The sequence below is a fragment of the Halichoerus grypus genome, chromosome X, assembly GCF_964656455.1.
Source record: "Halichoerus grypus chromosome X, mHalGry1.hap1.1, whole genome shotgun sequence".
NCBI classification, from domain to species: Eukaryota; Metazoa; Chordata; class Mammalia; order Carnivora; family Phocidae; genus Halichoerus; species Halichoerus grypus.
In genome coordinates this window covers 130719130-130743269 of record NC_135727.1, presented here as the reverse complement: position 1 = coordinate 130743269, position 24140 = coordinate 130719130, and the positions used below count along the sequence as shown (strand labels likewise).

The following is a 24140-nucleotide window of genomic DNA, read 5'->3' as shown; positions in this document are numbered from 1 at the left end:
CACCTGCTCAGAGGAGTTTTCATTGATCCCTCTGGGTGTGTGTTTCCGCACTTTGCCTTGAGCCCCTCCCGTGTGCGGGGTTCCAGGGAGGGAAGGCCAGCCTCACGCAAGAACAGCAGAGAAAGGTTGGAAGGATGGAGCTTTAGTACCTGTTGATCTTTCTGAGGATGCAAACCCCCCCCCCACCATCCACCCCCCCACACACAGACCTCCCTACCTGATCCTTCTGGGATTGGGGGCAGGAACCAGCCCTTCCAAAAGATACAAATGCAGGTTTTTTGTTTGTCTTAATCAGGAAAGTGCTTTCCAGTTGGTGAAGGTCAGAACACACTTTCTATAGAAATACGTGTTTGGTGTAATTTGCACAATGGCTATAAAAGCCCATTGAGCCTGGGGACAGACCTTTGCTTTTACTAGCACGGGCGGGGCGGGGGGTGGATTTCAAAGTCCTCGGGATCCAGGGCCCCCCCGGTTCCTGTCTTTCTCCTGAGATTCCCACGGGAATGGAGGGAGGGATGGAGGAGACGTAAAGAGGCATTTCACCTTTCATGGAGCTGGGTTTTCCCCACCCCTGGGATCCTTGGAAATGCCTGGGGACGTTTTTTGTTTTTTGTTTTTGTTTTATTTTTTTTTTGAGGTGTGACACCTGGGGGAAAGGGTGCCCGGGCAGGTGGTGGGTGGAGACCAAAGACTCTGCTCAACACCCAACCATGCACAGGATGCCCCACCCCAGAGAGTCATGCAGCCCCAAATGTCAAAATGTGGGCTTGGTTTCTCCAGTTTCCTGACGAAGGCTCTGGTCTCCGCCTCGTGGGTATGGCTTTCGTGGTCCCGCCTGTTTGCCGAGGACTCTGACCGCCTGCCCTTTGGGCTCTGATAAAACTTAATTACACTTGTTGACCTGTGTGCGTTGGCGCTTTTTTCTGTTCTTAGTTTAGGAGGTTAACGCTTTTTTTTTTTATTTATTCTTTTCATGTCGAGATAGGAAATTGACTTCTGTAGATTTTTTTTTTCTTCCATCTGGATGACGTCTTGGCTGCCTGCTTTGATTTAGAGCAGAATGTGGCTAATAGAGCAGTATAACCAATTCAACATGAAGGGGTCCCAGCAGGATTTCGTGGACGGAATCTGGCCTTTTTCTCGGGGGATGGCTTCCCCCTCGGGACCCTGAGTAGCACACACGTGGTCATCATGGTGTTTCCACCTCCTGAGATTTCCCAATGCACGGTGGCTTCTTTTAAGGGGAAAACAATCCCACGTGTCTTGTGACTTACAGACAGGGTAGAGCTCTAAGACGGATGTGTGTTTGGAGGCTCGAAATTACTCAGCATTCCGGGGGCGCCTGGGTGGCTCCGTTTGTGAAGAAGCTCACTCTTGATCTCAAATCAGGTCTTGATTTTTGGCAACGTGAGTTGGAACACCTCTTCTTAAAAAAACAGAATTAGTCAACATTGTGGCTCTACCTGGGATCATTCGGATGCCCAGAGACTGGAGGAGTGTTCTGTAGGACGCCCAGCCTTTGTGGGGGTCGGAGAGACACACGGGACACAAGACATGTCCATGTGTCCTCATGTGCTTTGTTTTAATGTCTGGGTGTCTGTCCCACGTGAATCAGCAGGGATTGCTCTGGGACATCCTTTGGTCCTTTGCCGACTCTTGTGATGGATGACGGAGCATGTGTTTAGGGAGGGATCTCCAAAAGTCCTTTTTAGGGGCAAGGGGGATACAGTGCTTTGGGAAATGCTTTCTCCAGACAGAGGTGCATTTTCTAAACCTCTGAGAAGGACACACCCTTGAGGATGAGTGGAATTGCCTCCAGCGAACATTGTCATCCACACGGAACTTATGGGAACCAGACTTGCCAACTCTTTCCTGATGGTGTTATTTGTCGGGGAAATCTGCAAGGGGACAGGAAGGGTGTTGTTGGGGTGGTAATTACACGAGACCTCTCCCAAGCAAGATGGTTTTTCCACAGAGGTAGAAGGGGGCAGAAAGCAGGGTTAGGATGGAGTATGCATGAAACCCCAATCGCGGGCGATCCGCTGGGGTGGGGAACGCACACAGCAAGTCCTCCTGCTTGCACGTGGCTGTGCGCAGATTCCCCGTCATATACGTGAGCAGCGTATTTAGCTATTGCAAACGTTTCCATATGTTTGACAAAGACAGAGAATGTCTGAAAGGAAGGGCAGGCCTTCCCTTATGTTTCTCCTGTATTTTCAACGGGGACTCTTCTTTTTCATTTCTATTCGCCCTGAAACCTTACAGTGCAGGGACCCACGTAACCCCCAGGGCGTTTCCACCCCAGTTAGCGGCTGTGAGGATTCGGTTATGTCCGCCCCGCTGTGGGAGAGAAAGCCGTGTGGACTGTCGGTGATCTTGGTGCTGCCATGTTGCTTGGACGCGTTGGGTGGTTCACTATCCAACACCAGATGGACGCGCTTTCCTGTGCGTGCCAGCGTCTGGGGGTGAGAGGTGGTCACTCACCAAAGTTCTAGTTGTATTTAGGGAATTCATAGTATCTTCCACACGCCTAGAGACACAGCACTTCCCTTTCTTGAGTTTCTTGTTCTTCGCTGGTGTGGTTGTTAGACCAGTTTGGGGAGACGGCACATGGGTGTGTTTCAGCTTTGTTTTGGAATGACTCAACGTTGCCACGATCCCTCGTGTACTCTCGCTCGGTAGCCGTATTATTAAAAATCCCCCTAAACAGGAAACCAGATACATCCTTTTTCTTCCCCCCACCCCCGAGTTGGTCGCAAGCCCGCAAACCAGTGTGTTTCTCCAACGGTAGCTTGGGAGGCATTGATGGCCGAGAGTTCCGTACGCGGCAGCTTTGTTGACAAGAAGAAAATTCACTAGAGGCTAAAGCAGCCGTGTGTCTCATCGGGAGCCCAGCGGAGTGAGCAACCGTGAGGCTTTCGTTCTGTTTCTCCGTGTCTGGGTGGCCTGGGCCAAGACATAAAACGGATTTATTGCCCTGGACGGCAGGCAGAAGGCTTTCAACATACTTGCAGATCCAAAGCCCCTGCAAATCACGTTCATTTCTCCACTTGGAAGATTTGGATAGGTCCCCTTCGTTTTGGAAGATTTGGATAGGTCCCCTTCATTTTGGAAGATTTGGATAGGTAGGTCCCCTTTGTTTTGGAAGATTTGGATAGGTAGGTCCCCTTTGTTTTGGAAGATTTGGATAGGTCCCCTTCATTTTGGAAGATTTGGATAGGTAGGTCCCCTTTGTTTTGGAAGATTTGGATAGGTAGGTCCCCTTTGTTTTGGAAGATTTGGATAGGTAGGTCCCCTTTGTTTTGGAAGATTTGGATAGGTCCCCTACATTTTGGAAGATTTGGATAGGTAGGTCCCCTTTGTTTTGGAAGATTTGGATAGGTAGGTCCCCTTTGTTTTGGAAGATTTGGATAGGTCCCCTTCCTTTTGGAAGTTTTGGATAGGTCCCCTTCGTTTTCGGATACATTGCATTGTATCAGGAACTTCGCAAAGAGGTACATAGTTGCTCCAAGGGAGTGCTTTCTGAAAAAACGTAGTAATTGTAAGTCCTTAAATGAACTGCCCTCCAGGAGAAGGGGGCTGGGGTAGCAGAGTAGCTGCGTTCCGATGCTCTGGAAGGCATTACTCATCCCGACACAGCGTGGCCAGAGATTTCTGGCTGCTTTTCTTCAGCGCTGCCTTTGCCACAGCCCCCGTGTGCTGGTCTGATTGCTAAGCGTAAGGGATGCAGCGTGGAAGATGCATGCGTTCTCTGGGCCGCACCGTGGACCAGTGTTATACATGGACGAAGTATAAATAGATGATGTTGTCTTGGGGGCAGAGGGTCTTGGAGCCATGTCAGTTTTGTAAATCCTGCAAGAACCCATCTATTGCCGGTTTCCTTCTGAGGCTGTTAGCTGTCTTCTCTTAGCAGAGGGCATGGGCTGTGTGCTCAGTGTGAACGGAAACTGTGGTGTTTGCCTCAAGCTCGGCACAGAGTGTACCCCAACATACCCCAGCAGGATGACGGGAGACAGTGAGGGGAACGGTCAGCTATCTGAGGCAGACCAACACAGTGTGGCAGGAAAGGAAGGATGTGCTGGGGTCTCGCTGAGGAGGAGGTGGTTGTGAACAGCTGACTCTCACTCGGATCCGGGCTGGATGCTGTGTGAAAGATGAGACTGCGGCCTCTTCCTGCTGGGGAACTTGCTTAAGGACTTGTGGCCTGGCTGGAGTGAGGTAGCACTCGAAGGGTGAGATACAGGATTGACTGATTGATGACTGATACGTAGATGATAAATGATAGATATAGTACACGTGATGGATGGTTGGATAGATAGATATAGATGATAGATAGATAGATAGATACATAGATAGATAGATACATAGATACATAGATAGATATGATGGATGGATGGATAGATACATTAAATGATGTAGAGATGGATGGATGGTAGATACATAGGTAGATAGACATGATGGATGGATGGATGGATGGATGGATGGACTGATAATACATAGTGATAGATAAAAGAATGGATAGACAGATATATGGATGGGTGATAGATATGATGGATGCATAGTAGATAGATGATAGAAAGATGATAGATGATAGATAGATAGGATGGATAGGTAGGTAGATAGATAGATAGACAGATTGACAGATAGATATGATAGATGGATGGGTGGATGGATGGAAAGATAGATATGATGGGTGGATGGTTACATAGAATGATGTAGAGATGATGGATAAATAGATGTGATGGATGGATGGATAGGTACATAGAATGATGTAGAGATGGATGGATGATAGATAGGTAGACATTATGGATGGATGGATGGATGGATTGATAATACATAGTGATAGAAAGATACATAGATAAAAGAATGGATAGACAGATATATGGATGGATGGATAGATAGATAGATGATAGATAGATTGACAGATAGATATGATGGATGGAAGGGTGGATGGATGGAAAGATAGATATGATGGATGGATGGATGCATAGAATAATGTAGAGATGGATGGATAGATAGATAGATAGATGGAAAGATAGATATGATGGATGGATGGATGGATGATAGATAAATAGGTAGACACATAGATACATGTATACATACGCAGGCAGACAGACAGAATGGATGGACAGACAGATAGCTGGGTGATAGATGTGTAGCCGAGAGAGACGCCCCAGGCTGTCCCAAGTGGCTCCAGGTGGAGGTGTACATGTCTCCTTGCTCTGAAAGCAGTTGGACTCATCACAGTGAATCACAAGCATATCACCAGGTGATGAATGGGTCAGAATCCGGGCATTCGGAGAAGAGGAAGCTGGAATGGAGTTGGGGAAGGGATCTGGGAGTGGGGATGACAGAGAGGAAGTTGAGGCTTAGCCTGGCATCCTGTGTCCAGCTACAGGACAGGAAGTTTCCCCATCCACGTCTTGGGATGCCAGTGCTTCCTCCCCTGAGGTACCAGCCCTGAGTCTCTCTCCAGGTTAGGCTTATGCAGGTAACAGCTTCTAAACCAGGTCCATCTGGTTGCACCCCCAGTGTCTCTGAAGCTCTGTATCTGGAACTTCTCATTATTTTCTCCTCAACTTACATCTCCTCCTTCATTCCTATCTTTTGTGATATGGCCATTTGCCCAGACTCTCAGACGCAAGAGCCACCCTTCACTCCTGGCAGCTCCTTCCTCCCATATTCCATCTATTACCAAATCCTGTTCATTTCATCTTCTGGATCTTCCTTGATTCATGCTCCTTTCTCTATTCCTGCCTTTTTTTTTTTCTTTTTTTGGGGGGGTGGGGGGAGACTTCTACCCCTACCCCTGACACTTTTCTCACATGAATGGAAAAACCCTTAACTACTTTCTTCCCTGGACTTTTCAGGCACTTTTAGGAGGGCAGTGGGGACTCCTTCTCAGATTACTTCATGTTTTAATGCACAAAATAAAACATAACGTTGCAGAGGAAGCTGGTTATATTAAATCAATTATTTAGTGTTCGGGTGGAGAAGATCCCAGGCTCAGGGCTGTTCATCCTCCCGCCTGCCTCCCTCCTCTGCTCTCTGTCCTGATGCTTGAGCAATGGTTGCAATTGCACACCTGCTCAGGAACCCTCAGTGGCCAGTGGAGGCCCAGATCTGAGGTTCTTGGGCCTGGCCCCAGAGCAGAGTCCCCCGGAAGCTTGGAGAAATCACTCTTGCCCAGGCCTACCTGTGTCATCGGATTTATGTTGGATGGCAAGACCTGTGGCCTCGGGGCCACGGGGCCACGGAGGCCTGGCAACTGCAGCGAGCTCTCCAGGTGTTGCTGTGTAGACCACAGAGGGAGTTGCCTCAGTAATGTGGCTTGACAGGGAAATACAGGAGATAATCCTATATTTAATGAAACTTAACTCCACATGGAAGAGAACTCCTCTGAGTCCGATAGGGAACTTATCCAAGACTGGTCACTCAGACCTCTTCAACTCCTCATGGATTCCATGTTCTGTCCACCCATCCATCTGTCCATCCACCCACCATCCATCCCTCTATGCGTGCATCCATCCACCTATCCATCCATCCATCCGTCCACCTATCCATCCATCCGTCCATCCATCCATCCATCCACCCTACCCATCCATCTACCTATCCATCCGTCAGTTCCTTCATCTGCACATCCATTCATCCACCCATCTACCTGTCCATCTATCCCACTGTCCAGTTGTTCATTTACCCACCTGCCTATCCACCCATCTACCCATCCGTCCATCCACCCATCCATCTGTCCAGCTGTCCACCCATTCATCCACCTACCCACCCATCTACCTATCCATCCATCCATCCATCCATCCACCCACCCATCTACCTATCCATCCATCCATACATACATACATGCACCCATGTATCTGTCCAGTCGTCTGCCTGCCCATCCATCCATCCATCCATCCACCCACCCATCCACCCATCCATCCATCCATCCACTCATATACCTATCCATCCATACATACATATATGCACCCATATCTGTCCAGTCATCTGCCTGTCCATCCATCCCTCCATCCACCCACCCACCCATCTACCTGTCCATCCATTAGTTTATCCATCCACCCATGCTTTACGTATCCTCCATCATTTATTTATAACTAACACCAATTTTTTCTTTTATCTAGCTTTATGTATCTGTCTACTATCTGTCCATCCATCCACTCCTCCATCTCCCACATACCCACCCACCCGTCCATCTGTGCACTTACCCACACTCCCAGCCACTGGCCCTCATGCATGCTTTCAGCCAACATAGATTGAATTCCCAGTGGTATCTGTATTCTCTCTCTGCTGTGTGCTGGGGTCCAGAGAAGAAATACCTGGCCCCCATCCTCTCTTCTCTGCCTGGACAGTGACAAGCGAGGTATCCCTTCTGGTGCAGTGTCGTGAAGGGGAGCAGGGACCACTCTCTTCCAGAGGGTCACAGAAGGCTTCTTGCAGGTGGGAACCTCCGTGGGCACCGAGTTTCCACGAATAGACAGACCTTCATAGCAGTGGAAGCCTGACGAAGCGGGGAGAGGGCTTTTCAGGCTGGGGGCGTGGCTTGCAAAAAGCAAACCTAGGTGTGTGAGATCGTGGGCCTGTGGGGGAAGTTGCAGGTAGGTTGTCTGGAGGATGAGAAGAGAAGGCAGAAGCAGTGATTAATGCTGAAAGAATGTAGTTTATTTCTAGCTGTAGACCTACTTGCAGGGGGTATGTGATGAGCGGCCCCGGTTGCCAGGATATGGGTTTGAAACTCACCTGGAGGGTTTTGAGCAGACAGGTGCGTGTTCACACTTACCTGCAAGAGAGGTAAAGAGCATGGGGAGCGGGTTGGAGGGCAGAGGTTGTTGCCAGAGCCTGGATCAGGGGATCAAAAGCCTGCAATGCTGACCACACATTGGTGTCACGTCGGTAAGCCTTTCAGACACTGGTGCCTGAATCCCAGCCCACAAAATTTCTGATTTAATTCGCCGGGAGCATGAGCTGAGTATCAGGACTTATGAAATCACCCACGGCTGGGGTTGAGAAGCAATCTCTGCAAACGCTGGTGAGGAAATGCTTCAGCGTGCTCAGGAGGAATGACAGAGGGCTTCCCAGAGGAGGCAGCATTTTCTTGGGGCTTTGAGGTGTGAATAGGAGTTCTCCTGGTATGGGCAAGGTGAGGATCCGAAGGAAAGCTGTAGGTGCCCTAAGCGTGTGGTTCTCACTCCAGACTCACAAGGTGCTGTCCGGGTTTGTTGGGGGGCGGTAAGATTTAAAGTTTTGAGGAGCACACAGCCCCGTGCCAGACACTGCAGGAACTCCTGGGGGTACGTTGTTTGCACTGAAGTACAGTGAATCCTTCATATTCACGGATCCCCTGTTTGTGCATTTGCCCGCGTGCTATTTGGAACTCCCAGATGAACACCGTCCGTGTTCAGGGACGGGCGCAGAAGTGAGGGTATCTGAGTCACCGTCCAGGCTCCAGGTTGTCAACAAGTGTCCTTTTCATGCTCTGTGCAGGGGCACATCTTTTGCATTTTTGTGTCCTGTGCTTGGCAATGCTGACGAATAAACAACACAGATCCAGTAAGTTCTGTTTAAGCAGAAACATGCAGAAAACAAGGTCATGCTTTGAGTCTCTGGCGAACACCTGACTCAAAGCTGTGGGATCCTAACGCCATCCATCCCTAGGAGCGAAGACGGAGTATTTGCGCATTCAGCATTCCCGACGGTTTATAGAACGTAACTTCCATGACGCATGAGAATTGACTATAATTAATAAACAGAACGGTCGAGTCTGTTTGGCAACCTTGGGCTAGTTTCCAGAGCCACAAAGGGCTCCATGAGCTGACAGAGTTTGGGACAGTCTAATGGGTCATTTGGGGCCAGCCCAGGTGGGCAGGGAGGGGACCGGTGTGAAGGGAACACAGATGGGGAGGTGGCTAGGGTTGGAGTGGGGGCTTCTGGTCTGGTTTGGAGCTCATGCCTTGGGGAACAATGCTTTGGCTTCCCGTAGGGGAGAGACTGGATGCCCCCGGGGGCCTGGGAGCAGCCCTCTGCAGCTGGGGTTAAGTAGGGGCTTCTAGTCTGGTTTTGGAGCTCATGCCTTGGAGAACAATGCCTTGGCTTCCTGTAGGGGAGAGACTGGATGCCCCCGGGGGCCTGGGAGCAGCCCCCTGCAGCTGGGTTTGGAGTGGGAGCTTCTAGTCTGGTTTTGGAGCTCGCCCTTTGAGGAGCATTGCTTTGGCTTCCTATAGGGGAGAGACTGCATGTCCCCGGGGGGCCTGGAAGGAGCCCCTGCAGCAATGGGCTGACAGCCGAGGGTCCCGGCCAGAGGGTAATAGAAAGGCAGGTGCATGGATGCCAACCCGGTCTCTCAGGAATGCGCTGGCACAGGGACCCCGGGGGACCGTGATGGTCCCCAACACCCCGCCCACGGCCTCACCAGATTCCCAGGGTTTGTGCACGACTTGGCATACCTACCAGGGCTGTCCCCAGAGTGACGGCGAGAAAGACCTTTCCCCTCCTCCTCCACCACATTGTAAACTTAGCATGAAAGGACCCAGCCCATCCAAGCCCCGAAGCACCTTCGTCCCGGGGAGGATGAACCGGACCGGCTGCTTTTCACCTGCAGGCACACGCGGAATCTGGGTCAGGTGGACAAGCCGCGTGGGATTGAAGCACGGAACAGAGTTGACGTGAGCCGTCGGGGTGGTCACGACGCCCAAGACCGCCGTGGCCCTGAGCTTGGCTCCTCTGTGTAGCCAAGAAGGTGTCCCCGGGGCTGGGCGACCGCCGTGCCGTGTGTTTACAGACACGTGCGTGCAGCTCTCCAGCTTGGCTCCACCTTGGTCCTCCTAGCGCGTCTGTCACTGAGCCGCCGAGTGCATTTTTGTGCACAACCCTTCATGCGTTGTCATGACGTCAGGTGTCTTTGGGAAGCTGGACCCGGGACCAGCACACTCCCGGAGCCTTGAGGACTCAAAAAAACCTGAGGGATGCAGGGGCGCCGGGGTGGCAAAGCCGGTTTAGCAGCAGACTCCTGGTTTCGGCTCAGGTTGTGATCTGAGGGTCGTGGGATCGAGTCCCACGTCTGCTTAAGATCCTCTCTCCCTCTCCCTCTGCCCCTCCCGCTCGTGCTCTCTCTCTGTCTCTAAAATAGATAAATCTTGAAATCTGTAAGGCAGAACGTTCAGTGAGGCGTCTGCAAAGAGCACAGAGGTATTTCTGAAGCGGGTCACCCCAGAGGTCTTGCCGACCTTTCTTATCCCGTTGCTCCTACAAAAAAGTATCTGGAAATGTGAGCAGTCTGCTCACTGCCTCCTTGGTATTTCTCCTCTCGTCTTTCCCTAATTTATTTTATTTATGTGTGTATTTGTCTCGGCGACTTACAGACCATGTGAGCAAATTATAAGGTTTGCAGTTTGTATAATTTATTGGGAATGCGTGTCGTTGGTTTTTATTCTCGTTGTATTTGTGTAATTCTACTCTATTCATATGTTTATATGGTTTATAAGCTTTGCATAAATTATAATGTGTAAGGATGTGTAACAAACGTCTGTACTTTATTACAAATAATCATATTTTCGTCCTGTGACTTATTTCTGTCTCGTTTATAGGGTCTATAAGTTTATATGTGTATAAATTATACATTTCATAATTTGTAATTTCTATAATCTCTTATAATTACATTTCATTTCTATTCTGATTTTCTTTCTATAACTTGTTCTGTTTTATCATATATGTATTTATATAGTTTATAAGTTCTGTGTATAATTATAAGCTACATAGTTTACAGTTACAATAATTCATCATCAATATATTTTGTTCCTATTGTAATTTTATTTCTATAAATTACTTCTACTTTTAATATGATTTACCTATAGAATTTATAAAGTCTGTGTATAAGTTATATAATTTGCAATTTCTATCATTTATTATTATAACATTATATAACTATTATATAACATTATTATATATGTAATTTATTCTAAATTTACATTATAATTTATTCCATATTCTATATATGTAAATATATATAATTTATTGCAAATACATGTCTATAATTCATTCCATATTCTATGTACAATTTTATATTCTATATATTTAAATATATAGAATTTATTCTAAATATATGTATATAATTTATTCCATATTCTACATAGAATTCTATATCTTGTATATATGTAAATGTATATAATTCATTCTAAATATTTATCTATAATTTATTCTATATTCTATATAGAATTTTATATTCTCTATATGTAAATATATGTTATTTTAAATATATATTTATAATTTATCCCATATTCTATATAGACTTCTATATATATGTAAATATACACAATTTATTCTGGATATACATCTATAATTTATTTCTACTATGTATTCCTATAATTTATAAGTTCCCTGTATGAATCCTGTCAGTTGTCATTTCTGTCATTTAGTATTATGCGTATCTCCGTCCTGTTTTATATTTCTGCAATGCTCCGCCATTGTGATAGAATTTCAGAGAAACCCGATTCTGGCTGGGTTGGCGGAATGGAGACCCAGGGGAGATGGAGACCCAAGGGGGATGGAGGTCCAGGGGGGATGGAGACCCAGACGGGATGGAGACCCGGGGGGGATGGAAATCTGAGGGGGGATGGAGACCCAGGAGGGATGGAAATACAGGAGGGAATAGAGATACAGGTGGCATGGAGATCTAGGCAGGATGGAAATCCAGGGGGGGGATGGAGACCCAGGGGAGATGGAGACCCAAGGGGGATGGAGATCCAGGGGGGGATGGAGATCCAAGGGGGATGGAGATCCAGGAGGGGATGGAGATCCAGGGAGGATGGAGATCCAGGAGGGGATGGAGATCCAGGTGGGATGGAGATCTAGGCAGGATGGAGACCGAGGCAGGATGGAGATCCGGGGGGGATGGAGACCTGGGGGGATGGAGATCTAGGCAGGATGGAGATCCGGGGGGGATGGAGACCTGGGGGGATGGAGACCCAGGCGGGATGGAGATCGAGCAGGGCTGGAGATCCAGGCGGGGTTGCATCTGCACTCAGGAGAAGCTGCCCACACACCCACGGGGGGGTTTAGGGACTGCACGTGGCTCATCCCGTGTCCCCGCGTGACTGGCTGATACAGGGCGGGAGGGGTTCCTGGAGGCGTGGTGCCCTCTGGGTGACTCATGCATCTCTCCGTCCGGCCAGGGGCAGCCTCGCCCTGTGTGACTCACCCCTGAGTTCCCCAGAACATCTGCAGCTTTGAGGGGTGTTGGAGCCCACAGGGCTGGACAGGCTTCCATGCACAGTGGTCCGCTTGCAGCGGGGACCAAGGAGCTACAAGCCTTGAACATTGGACACGGGGCCCAGGCTCTGGTCCAGGTGGTAGCAGCCCCGTTTGGTGCTGTTGGTCCCGGGAGGCAGTGTGGGGAGTGGTCGGCGTGGGAGAGTTTCTCCTGGGACACACAGCCCCCTGACATGGTCACCCATGATGATGACAGACTCAGCAGTGCTGGCTTGGACCCGGTAGACCAGTTGTGTAGATGGATAGATTAGATTAGAAGTAGTTTGGGAGGGGTTATTGCTGGTCAGTGCTGCTGGGTGTTGAATCATTGCATTTCCTGAATGTTCCTGTGGGGATTTCAGCTGGTGGTGGTGTGCGTGCGTCCCTTTTGCAAACATCAGCACAATCTTGGAACGTATCTGCACAATGGGCTGGGTGGGGAGGGATTCATGTTCATGACTGAGTTATGTGGGAGCGGGCCCTTCCATGCCCCAGAATTTCTGTGCCACTGTGTGTGGGAAGCACTCCCCTTGGGGGGGGCGTAGTCCCCTGGATTCTGTCTTCTCTGGTGAGGGTGTGGCTTTGTGACCAGGAAACAGTGTCCCCAGGGGGCAGAGGTCAGGGAGAGCCCTGAGACACGGGATCCAGGGTGAAATGGTCTCAGCTGAACGCTTGGGAGTCTTGTGCGGTGTCCTCAGCCCATGGCAATCTTGCAGGGGTTCCAGCCCAGAGGTCGGGCTGGAAGCCAAGCTCTCGCTCCGGGGCCGAGTGCATTCTCTTGAGGCACACTGAGGGGTTGGGGAGGAGGCTGGGAAGGGGGTATTCTTCCTGTGCCCATCCACTCTCAGACCTGCCCTTGGGTGATCTTGGGGTCCTGGGAGCAGTGGGCTCTGGGCTTGGTTTTAGTGACTGGATGGGAACGTTGGCCGTGGTCTGAAGCAGAGAGCCCTGGACGAGATTCCCAGCAGACAGGGCAGCCTGGGGGTGTGGGGGGCTGGAGGGTGTTTGGAGAGCCTGGGTTTGTGTGGGGACCACGTGGGGGTCAGTGGAAGGGGCGTGTAGGGGACACGTGACCTCCTCACAGCAGTGGAAAGGAAGGCTGGGCAGGAGAGGAATCAGTTTTAGGGAGAGTGAGGTCCCGGTCAGTGGTTCTGGTGCACACAGACACACGCCCACGTGCACACAGACACACGCTCACATGCAATGCATACACACACCTAACATGCACCCCCATGCACACAGACACATGCTGACATGCAATGTACACACACACCTAACACATGCCCACATGGGCACACGTGCACACACACTGACATGCAATGCATACACACACCTAACGTGCCCACATACACACGCCCACGTGCACACAGACACACGTTGACATGCAATGCATACACACGCCTAACATGCAACCACGTGCACACAGACACACGCTGACATGCAGTGTATACACACACCTAACATGCCCACATACACACACGTGCACACACACACTGACATGCAATGCATACACACACCTAACATGTACCCATGTGCACACAGATACATGCTCACATGCAATGCATACACACGCCTAACATGCACCCCCGTGCACATGGACACATGCTGACATGCAATGTACACACACACCTAACACATGCCCACATGCGCACACGTGCACACACACTGACATGCAATGTATACACACACCTAACATGTACCCACGTGCACACAGACACACGCTGACATGCAGTGTATACACACACCTAACATGCTCACATGCACACACGTGCACACACACTGACATGCAATGCATACACACGGCTAACACACACCCACATGCACACACGTGCACACACACGATGACATGCAGTGTATACACACGCCTAACATGCCCACATACATACACGTGCATACACACACTGACATGCAATGCATAGACACACCTAACACACCCACGTGCACACACACGATGACATGCAATGTATACACACACCTAACATGCCCACATACACACGCCCATGTGCAGACACACACTGACATGCAATGCATACACACGCCTAACATGTACCCATGTGCACACAGACACACGCTCACATGCAATGCATATACACGCCTAATATGTACCCGTGTGCACACAGACACACACTCACATGCAATGCATACACATGCCTAACATGCCCACATACACACACATGCACACACACACTGACATGCAATGCATACACACGCCTAACACACACCCACGTGCACACACACGATGACATGCAATGTATACACACACCTAACATGCCTACATACACACGCCCACGTGCACACAGACACCTACACACACCTGCACGTAGGGACACACTCAGACCGTGCACACACGTGCACATCCACACGCACAGACCACACCTACACACACTTGCATGTAGGGACACACTCAGACCGTGCACACACGTGCACATCCACACGCACAGACCACAGCCACACACACCTGCATGTAGGGACACACGCAGACCGTGCACACACGTGCACATCCACACGCACAGACCACACCCACACACACCTGCATGTAGGGACACACACAGACCGTGCACACACGTGCACATCCACACATAAACCACACCCACACACACGTACATCTATGGACACACACAAACCATAAACACATGTGTACGCATCCCCGCACAGAAACCACACCCAAACACACTTACATCTGTGCACACACGCACACGCATGCCCCACGCACACGCGAGAGAGGACACAACAATAGAGCACCGTCTGTCTGAGGCGTCCCGTACTACTGAGCACAGGCCCACATTGAGGCGGCTCCGTGCATGTCCGTGCATGTTCCTGAGGTGGTGCAGACGTCCCCTCAGCTTCTGGACCCTCCAGTCACTGTCCGACCTGCGCTCAGTCCCCTCACAGCTGACCAGACAGTCCACGCGGGCTTCTCCAAAATGTCCTTACGGTGCCTTTTCCGCAGCCCATCCGAAATGGGCACTTGGCAATAGCACGGGCATGGTTTCAATAAAAACACTCGGGCCCGGGGAGAAGCACAAGGAACAGCTCCGCAGATTCCCCATTCTCTGTGATCCCAGGAGGTCAAAAAACAATTTCTGTGTTTTTCTGGGTTGTCTAGTGATTCTGCAAGAGATGCAGGTTGGCTGTGTAGTCAGAGAAGTTGGTCATAAAGGGGATTTTTTTCTGTCCGTCTGTGTTTTCCATCACATACGGGAAATTGTTAGTCATTTTTGCAGAGGGTCTGCTCTTCATAAATGATGCACGGGCAAAATTACCATGTGTTCCTACCGCTGTAACAGCTGCTAAATTTTAAGATCACCAGCCGTTTCTAATGTAAACTATCATCCAACGTTTCGGCGTAAACGTGAGCGTGGTGAAGAGATGAGAAGTTCCGCCTCCATTATACGTTTTAAAGAGCGGCTAACTGTCGCAAACATCACGTAATCCAGAAAAATTTCAGGCCCCCCTCCTTTTTTTTTGTACTGTCTTCTTAATTTTTACGTTTTTATTTCCCCGATTTCTAACCAGACTCTTTGTCCTCGTAGGCCAAGATTTCGATTTGTCGGATGCCCTTGGTGGTGAGTCCTCTTGAAATTTAATATTTATAAGGTGACAGATGTAATAGTAAACTTTTGACTTAAAACGGACGATGAGTGTTTTGTCTGAACATAGTAAGTATATCGAAGTGTGTACCAGGGTAAAGGGACTCACGCAGGAGGAGGAAAAGCCGGATGCTCTGGGTAGGGGAGGTAAACCTTCCCAGTGGGAGAACCCCCATGCTCTTGGTCTCAGCACATGCCGTGGCCAAAACCAACCTGTGCACCTGTCCGTGGCGGTCCTGGTGGGCTCAGAATTCATGCTCTGACCCCCGGCCGCCGCCTGAGCAATCAGGGGGAGTGGTGCTTTGGACATTTTCTGACTTTTTTTTAAAGCGCATGGAGCATCGTCGAGACTTGGCACAGTTTTCTACCTTCAGGTCTTGCTGATTCAGTGTCTTTTCTCTGTAGAAGACGACAAGAAGCCCACAGCACCCCCGAAGAGACCCAGCTCTGGTAAGAAGCAGACGGGCTAGTGCCTTGCAGGAGAGACCCCCACCACGCGCGCCCTCCCGCTCGCCCCAAGAGCTGGTCCAGACGTAGACAAGCATAGACACGAGTGGTTCCGGGGGCTCTGGACGCAGACTGGTTCCTACTGGAGCGACGTTGCCAACATTAGCTACAGGATGCCATGTTTTTTGGGCAAGACCGGGGGCTGACGTGTCTCAGGATGCTTTCAGGTCGCTTGGACAGCGCGTCTGGATGCTTTTGGATGTGTGTTGCCTAGGAGAAGAATTTGGGGGACTGAGTTCCCCGTAGAACACGTGAGCGAACCTAGTCTCCAGCCACTAGGACACACCCGCCCGTTCTTGGCGGGACTCCTTTCAAAGGAAAGTCGGGAATCGGGAACAAGGGTCTGATCCATTGCTCCTGAGCCACCCAGACAAAAACTGATGCCAAAATCATGGAGGTCTTACCGCTGTTGATTCTTTTTTTAAGTTGTTTTTAATTGAGTACGTTTAAAAACAGGGCGCTCCAGCCAGAATGTCCCATCAGGAGTGAACACGTAGCACCTGCTGTGTTCATATCCGTATCCCTGCGCACCACGAACATGCAGAGGATGCTGGATAAGAGATTGTTGAAAACCTGGATTTTCACGTAGTTCAGTGCCTTGCATTGGGCGGATCCGCCAACGTCCCTAGACGTAGCTGGAACTTGGAAAGGGTTCATAAAACCAAGGCAACCCGTGATGCCACCAGGAAGGGTCCCATCATTGCACTGAGGGAACCCCAGTGTTGGTGCACGCCCGTGCAAATCCGGTGCCTCGTATCTGCGCCCACCGCGTTGCGTCTGCCTCACAGAGGGCGCTGGCCACGCGGGAGGGGTGGTTTCGGATGGGAGGGGATTCTCGGTGGGCAGAGTTGGAATCCCAGCTCGGCCCACGTGGCGCCATTGATTGGTACGTTCCATTTTGTGGGTTTTGTTTTGTGTCTTGCTCCTTTCCTCTGAGAGGTGAGGAATTTGGCTCTTCTGTTCAGACCTGGGTCAGACTGGTACTCGCAGACGTGTTTGGGGCGGTGGGGACGCAGGGATTCCTCCGTGTGTTTAGGGAGCTGAATTCCTTCCTGGATCCTCGGTGTTAACGGCCCGTTTCCCTTGCAGACGATGATGGGTTCAGTCTGGAAGATGCCATCGGCGGGGGAGGAAAGAGTAAGTACCTTCGGGAAGTCTCCTGTGTGGCTGACTTGCTTAGGATCACCAAATTACCATCGTTCCCAAGAGCCTTGTCCCTCTCAAGTCAGAGCGAGCTGTTACCACAAACACGTAGAGAATGGCGTATTGCTATTGGCCCTTGTTGGGTTTCTAGTCTTCACCCGTGTGCTTTTGCTTTTATTTTAAAAAACGGGCGAGCATCGTTTGGAATGGCATAAGGTTGATGTGAGCACCCTTGCCCGGGCGTGTGACCGGTGCACTCACTCACCAGGAGCCCCACCCTCGCTGGGATGGTTTGTTGCTGCCATATTGAAATTCTCAATGTGGTTTGAAAGAGGGGCCCTGCATTTTCGTGTCACACTGGGTCCCACGAATTCTGTAGCTGGTCCAGGCGCCTGCTTTAGTTTCTAATGGAAATTTACGGAACTCTTGGAACTGTTTGGTTCTCTTGAAGGTAAGTCGGGCAGCTGGATGATGATGGAAAGAAATGGGCAGGTGGCTGTGTTTGGGGGTCCCCTCCATGAGGAAGGATACACTCCACTTTCTGGTTGTTTGGGAAACCATCTGTAGGCAAACTGATGTGTTTCATTTTTTTGGTTTTTGGGGGTTTTTTGCTGACTGCTCACAAACGCAATGCTTATGTTTTACCAACAGATGACCCAGTGCCACCTAAACCACCCAAACCGAAGCCTCATCCGAACCCCAACCAGCCTGGATCTTCTGGTAAGACCCCCCTCCCCTGCAGGGGTGCTGTGCGTTTCTCAGAGAGTGGTGGTCTCCCTGTCGGCCGAGAACAGGTCATTTCAGATTAGTGAGGGCTTCCTGGGGTCTCTCTAGCGCAAGGTCATTCCGGTTTTCCAGGAGTGGGAAACGAGTTTTCGAAACGATATTTTTGGTTTGGATTTGACTCCGTGATGAGCTCAGAGTCCAACGTGGGGCTCCATCCTATGACCCCCAGATCGTGACCTGAGCTGAAATCAAGAGACGCCCAACCGACTGAGCCACCCAGGTGCCCCTAAACTATATATTTGTCCAAATAATGGATTTGGATAAAAGTATCAGCTTTTGGTTTCCTGCTGGAGAAGCTATTGGATTTTCAGCCTTTTTCCTTTTTCTGACATATTCCAGTATATTTAGAATAATCCGACTAGCACCTGTTTTCTGCATTGGACGGCTATGTGAAGACTTCAGATTCTGAGTGGGTTTCTTGCTTTAGATTTGTTTAATTTTTAACGCATAGAAACATAAATAGTCTCCATATTGTGCCACCGTCAACATTTTGGCGGTTGCCTTCCCTAGTGCTTTAGACGGGATTTTAAATGAACAGAATTCTAAGACCCGATGATGTCAGTCTTTTGTTCATACTCTTCCGTACCTCATGCTGTGCTTATTAATATTTCATAAGCATTTTTTTTCATTCCGTTTGGTTGTTTTTATTGTGCGCCTTTTCATGGCGGTCATTCCGTTGCAACATCCTTAACGTCGAAAGTGCTGTGTCTTCTGAGGCTGGAGAAATACAATTCGCAAAGCAAACTGAAGACGCCCTCATACCTTTCCTTTCTTATTCCTTAAAAGAGATGGTGGGAGTCAAACTGTTTAGGTCCGTGTGTGCTACGGTTTTTGACATTTTTTTTTAATTGCCGTCAATTAAATGATCACTTACGGATACTCTCTTCAGTCATTTATTATGAAAACATTTCCCCCCTTATTTTAGCATTTGGGTATTTTTCCCAGAGCTTTTTTGGCAAGTGAGCCTTTAAGTGTGTGTGCATGTGAGTCTGTGTTTTTCCCCGTGGGGTCTTTGATGTTTGAATAGCCTCCCTGCGTTTTTGCGGCTCTCTGTTTTTTCCCTTTTAATTTAACACTCACTTAGTCATTGTCTCTCATCCGTCTCAGGAGAAAGAAAACTGTCCTTTTATTGTCATTTGAATGGTTTCCAACGAGAAATCGATTTGGAGAGTGCCGACCATTTGCAAAATTGAGCTTTTTGCTTTGCATTCAGTTTTCTGTCCTTCTTTCTTGTTGTTGTTCTTATAAACATTATTTCTAAATTGCTTTTCCCTATTAATGTTTGTTTCTGTGAATACATTTTATGCCCATTGTTCTTCTGCTTATTTCTGTGATACAGAAAGGAATTTTGTACATCTTTCCTCACTGGCCACTTAATGATGAATCCTTATTACCTGTTAATAATTTTGCCTTCATTGTTTAGTTTTTATGAAAAGACTATCACATTATTAGCAAAACTATTTTTAAATCAAATGTGTATATATTTTTATGTTTATAGTTTCTCTTTCCAGTTTTATTGTATTTGAATCATTTTGCCTTGGCTAGAAAACCCATATTAAATTTCATCAAGTGCATGTGCTTATCAATGCATATGAGCATTTAGTTTTCTTTTAACCTGTGAATATAACAAGGTATATTGAAGGATGTCTTTCTACACATTACATCCTTGACTTCCTAGAATAAACCATACTTGGTCATGATAGGTTTTGTTAAACTGATGGGTTAAATCTGATATGTATCAGCTAGCGAAGGCTGCGTAACAAACTATGCCCAAACCCAGTGTGGTTTAAAATTTTTTAAATTGTTATGTCTCGGGGTGTCTGGATGGCTCAGTCAGTTGAGCATCTGACTCTTGGTTTTGGCTCAGGTTGTGATCTCAGGGTCATGAGATCGAGCCTCACATCTGGCTGGCACTCAACATAGAGTCTGCTTGAGACTTCCCCCTCTGCACCACCCCCCCGTTCTTTCTCGCTCAGTCTCTAAATAACATAAATAAAATCTTTGAAAAATGTGTTATGTGTCACAAGTCAGGGCCAGGCTTGGCTGATCTCTGCATGGCTGTCACATGTCTGTGGTCAGCTGGTGGGTCTTCTGGTGTTGGCTTGTCTGGGTGACCTCAGCTGGGATGACTAAGGTTTCCCTTATGTGTCTCCCACACCCTGCCACTAGGTTTTATGAGCCCCTCTCAAGGGGCAAGAGCATCAACCCCTATTTTAAAATATCGATGCGGCTCCCATTTTACCAACTTACCGTTGTCCAAAGTAAGTCATGTGGCCGAGTCCACAGTCAAGAGGTGGGCAGAACATGCCACCCATAATGGGGAGAGTGAATACCTAGGGCCATTAGTGCCCTGAATCTATACCAGACAGATCCCTTTGGGATTATCTTATTTATATTCATCCAAAAGATTGGTATATGCTTTCCATTTCTCTTGGTATCTTTTTCAGGTTTCCTAGCAGAGTTTTTAGTAAGACGAATTTTAGGAGTTTTAAAATAGAATTGGGAATTCAATTGTCATTGCGTATTTGAGAGGTTTCTTCTATAAAGTAGAGCCCCTGTTGGATTCCCCGTGCCTCAGATCTGCTTTGGATTTTAATGGTGTTTTCCTTCATTCCAAGACATCGAGACCTCCCTGACAGTCCCAATATGGCGGATGACACTGTGTTTTTGCCTCCTAGGTGGTTTTTCAGATTCCGATCTCATCGATGCAGCTTCAGATGGAGGTAGAGTTAAGACTTCTTCTCTTTTCTCTCTCTCACCCACGTGCTGTACACAATGACGTCAGGGCCTACAGTCTTACCCGCAGGGAAATCACGGTCAGCTGCTTGGAAATCTCTTCCACCTCTGCCATTTGTAGATGCAGCAAGGATGTGGCCGGTAAGACCTGCCCCACCAAGGCTGCTCCCTGGGAGCTGTGTTAATGGTTCAGGGAGCTGTCTATCGGCCATATGCATGGGGCCGGAGGCCAGCTGATCGGGCACTTCTCAGACATCGCCTGAACTCCCCAGTCACCTGTTAGGTTTCTTTTTTTTTTTTTTTTAGATAACTAACTATTGGGTGTCACCAATGGCCTGTGTTCTATTACTTAATGAACATAAAAATGAGAATGAAGTCATGTGACCCTCGTTGACAGCATTACAATTCGAAACGCAGATTTTCCACCTCTCTCTTTAAAATCTGAGGTTAGAGTAGGGTCCAAAGCAGTACTTAGATATAATATATCTTGTATAAATAAGTAAAAATTTTAGTATACAATAAATATAATAATATGTGTTTATAGTAGTTAGAATATATTAAGATTTATTTTACTTACATGTAGTTTGTCTTAATGTATACTTACAGTTGACCCTTGACCGACACAGGTTTGGTCCGCATGGGTCCATTTATTTTGATAAATGCAATATAGTCCTGTAAATGTACTTTCTCTCCCTTATGATTTTCTTTCTTTTTTTCCTTATGATTTTCTTAATCGCGTGTTCTTTTCCCTAGCTTACTTTCTTGTAAGAGTATAGTATATAATACACAGAACATACAATGTATATGTCATTGACTGTTTATCAGTAAGCCTTCCAGTCAATGGTAGGCTATTAGTAAGTAAGTTTTTGGGGAATCAAAAGTTGTATATGGATTTTTGACTGTACGGGGGTTGGATCCCCTAATCCTCTTGAGTTATTCAAGGGTGAGTCACAGGTACAGATCCTGGGATTCAACAGGAATGTGCCTTGGATCACCCCATAGCTATTGTCCAGGTCCCAGGTGGGCTCCAGGGCCCTGGCTGGGATTCTTCCCAAGCCCAGCAAGAGGGGTCAGAATCCATGAGGCACCCAGGACTCACTGGCTCACCTGCAGCCCACCATGGGAGGAATGGTTTGAGTCAGCAGCTGAGTCTGGGAGCAAGTCCAATGATAGGTTCAGCAAAGCAGGGACTCAACAAAGGGAAAGGACTCTGTGAGTTCTTTCACAACTCAGGGTCCCAGTAGTCGATCTTTGGGATGATATTTTCTTTACCAAAAGTCTTCCCGATGCAACTTGTCTGCAAGCCTGTTTCTCCCTCACAGGAGGTGGTGGCGGTGGTGATGGAGGAAGCCAAAAGCCTGATGGGGGGGAGCAGGGTATGTACACATGGTTTCTGATGTCTTGGGTTTCTTATATGCACTGTTGAGAGAAAGTGGAATGCAGCGGTCAAGATCAAACCTAGAGTGTTGGCTCTGCCATCCTAAAGATGATGGCCCGAAGCATCAAAGCGCGATTGCTTTGTGCTGTGCATGTCCGAAGAGCTCTGCTGAAGTAGCTGGTTGGTGTTCTTTAATAGACTCAGCAAGGGAGTACTGATGTGACCCACAGGTTAAGTTTACTCATCTTCCCACAGTGTCCTAAGAAGGAATACCATCTATATTACCTGGGGTTCCCCAGAGAAACAGAACCATTGGGATCGATCTAGATACAGATGTAAGTGTAGGATATACAGAAAGAGATTGATTATAAGGAATTGTCCCACATGATTATGGATGCTGAGAAGTCCCACGATCTGCTGACTGCTAGCTGGAGGACCAGGAGAGGCACTGGGGTGGTTCAGTCCCAGTCCAAAGGACTGGGAACCAGGAAAGCTGGGAGTGCACGTCCCCACCTGAGTCTCAAATCCCAAGAACTAGGAGTGCTCATGTGCAAGGGCAGATGAAGATGGATGTCCCATCTCTATGCTCTGTTCTGTTCAGGCCCCCTGTGGATTGGTTGATGCTCACCCTCATGGGTGAAGACCACCTGCTTCACGTAGTCTGTAGATACAAACATTAATCTTTATTGAGAACATCCATATGGACATATCCAGAAGGAATGTTTTCCCAGCTATCTGGGCACCACTGAGCCCAGTCAAGTGGACACAATTAACCATCACACCATCCTTGATTGACTCATGGAGTGGGATGTCCTGGGCACCTGCCACACCGAGAAATAGCTAGCTGTCCACATAGCACAGATACACGTAGTGTGAGTTACTAATAGTGCATGGAAACTCCATTCCAGTAAGTCAAATGAAAGTAGCAAAGGGGGTCAGTGGCTTTGATTTTCAGAAAATGCATGAAGAGGATGATGCCACACCGCCTCTGAGTGGTCCCAGATGGGCGCCATGCACTGTGGGCCATGTTGCCTCGCCTGAGACCTTCCACCTTTGACTGTTAGGACCCCTGCACTGGCCACAGGGATGGGAGGAGGCAGGGTGTGTCATCCACCCGAAACCTGTTTTGCATTGGAAGCGATATGCGTAGTCAAATGGATTCCAATTCCAGGTGGAACTTTAGGGGAGCAGTATGGCTGGCCCTTCGTGTCATGCAAATGGATTGGAGGCAGTGTTGGGAGTTGGGCAAGGCTCAAGAGTGGGGTTTCCTCCATGGACACCCTGGGACCCTGTATCTTGACACTCAATCGCACCTTTTTCCTGTGGGCGGGGCCTCCAGCCACCTGTCCTGTGTGTGGTCTGCTCTCCACGAGTGTTCCACGTCATGGTGCCCTATGCTTCTTCCCACAGCTGACTCCCCTGGGGTAGTCCCTGGCATCATTGGGGCCGTTGTGGTGGCCGTGGCCGGAGCGATCTCTAGCTTTATCGCCTACCAGAAGAAAAAGTTGTGCTTCAAAGAAAACGGTAAGGTTTTTGTGGCCCCTTCCTTCTCTTCATGCCTTACTAACTTAAAAGCTGTGCTTTCTCAAAACTAAAACAATCCAGAAGTCCCCTTGGCATGAGACACGTGTGAGGTGGCTGATGGTTCAAGAGATCGCTGGGATACTGCAATCAGACTTTGTAGCTTCCATTCCAGCGCCGCCCGTGTGGAGTTGTGCAAATTTTGCAAGCCACTAACCACCCCTGTC

The 24140-nt window shown here is 48.6% G+C and overlaps 1 protein-coding gene across 3 annotated transcripts in view; it reads left to right on the top strand.

The window, feature by feature from the left end:
• CD99 (CD99 molecule (Xg blood group)) overlaps window positions 1–24140 on the top strand; it is a 34928-nt gene that overhangs the window by 1517 nt on the left and 9271 nt on the right. For all 3 annotated transcript variants that reach the window (XM_036097787.2, XM_036097786.2, XM_078063922.1), the window contains exons 2-8: window positions 15786–15818; window positions 16248–16292; window positions 17439–17486; window positions 18144–18212; window positions 20957–21001; window positions 22337–22390; window positions 23803–23916. In XM_036097787.2, the coding sequence (XP_035953680.1) occupies window positions 15786–15818; window positions 16248–16292; window positions 17439–17486; window positions 18144–18212; window positions 20957–21001; window positions 22337–22390; window positions 23803–23916 (408 nt within the window). The remainder of the gene's footprint in view (window positions 1–15785; window positions 15819–16247; window positions 16293–17438; window positions 17487–18143; window positions 18213–20956; window positions 21002–22336; window positions 22391–23802; window positions 23917–24140) is intronic.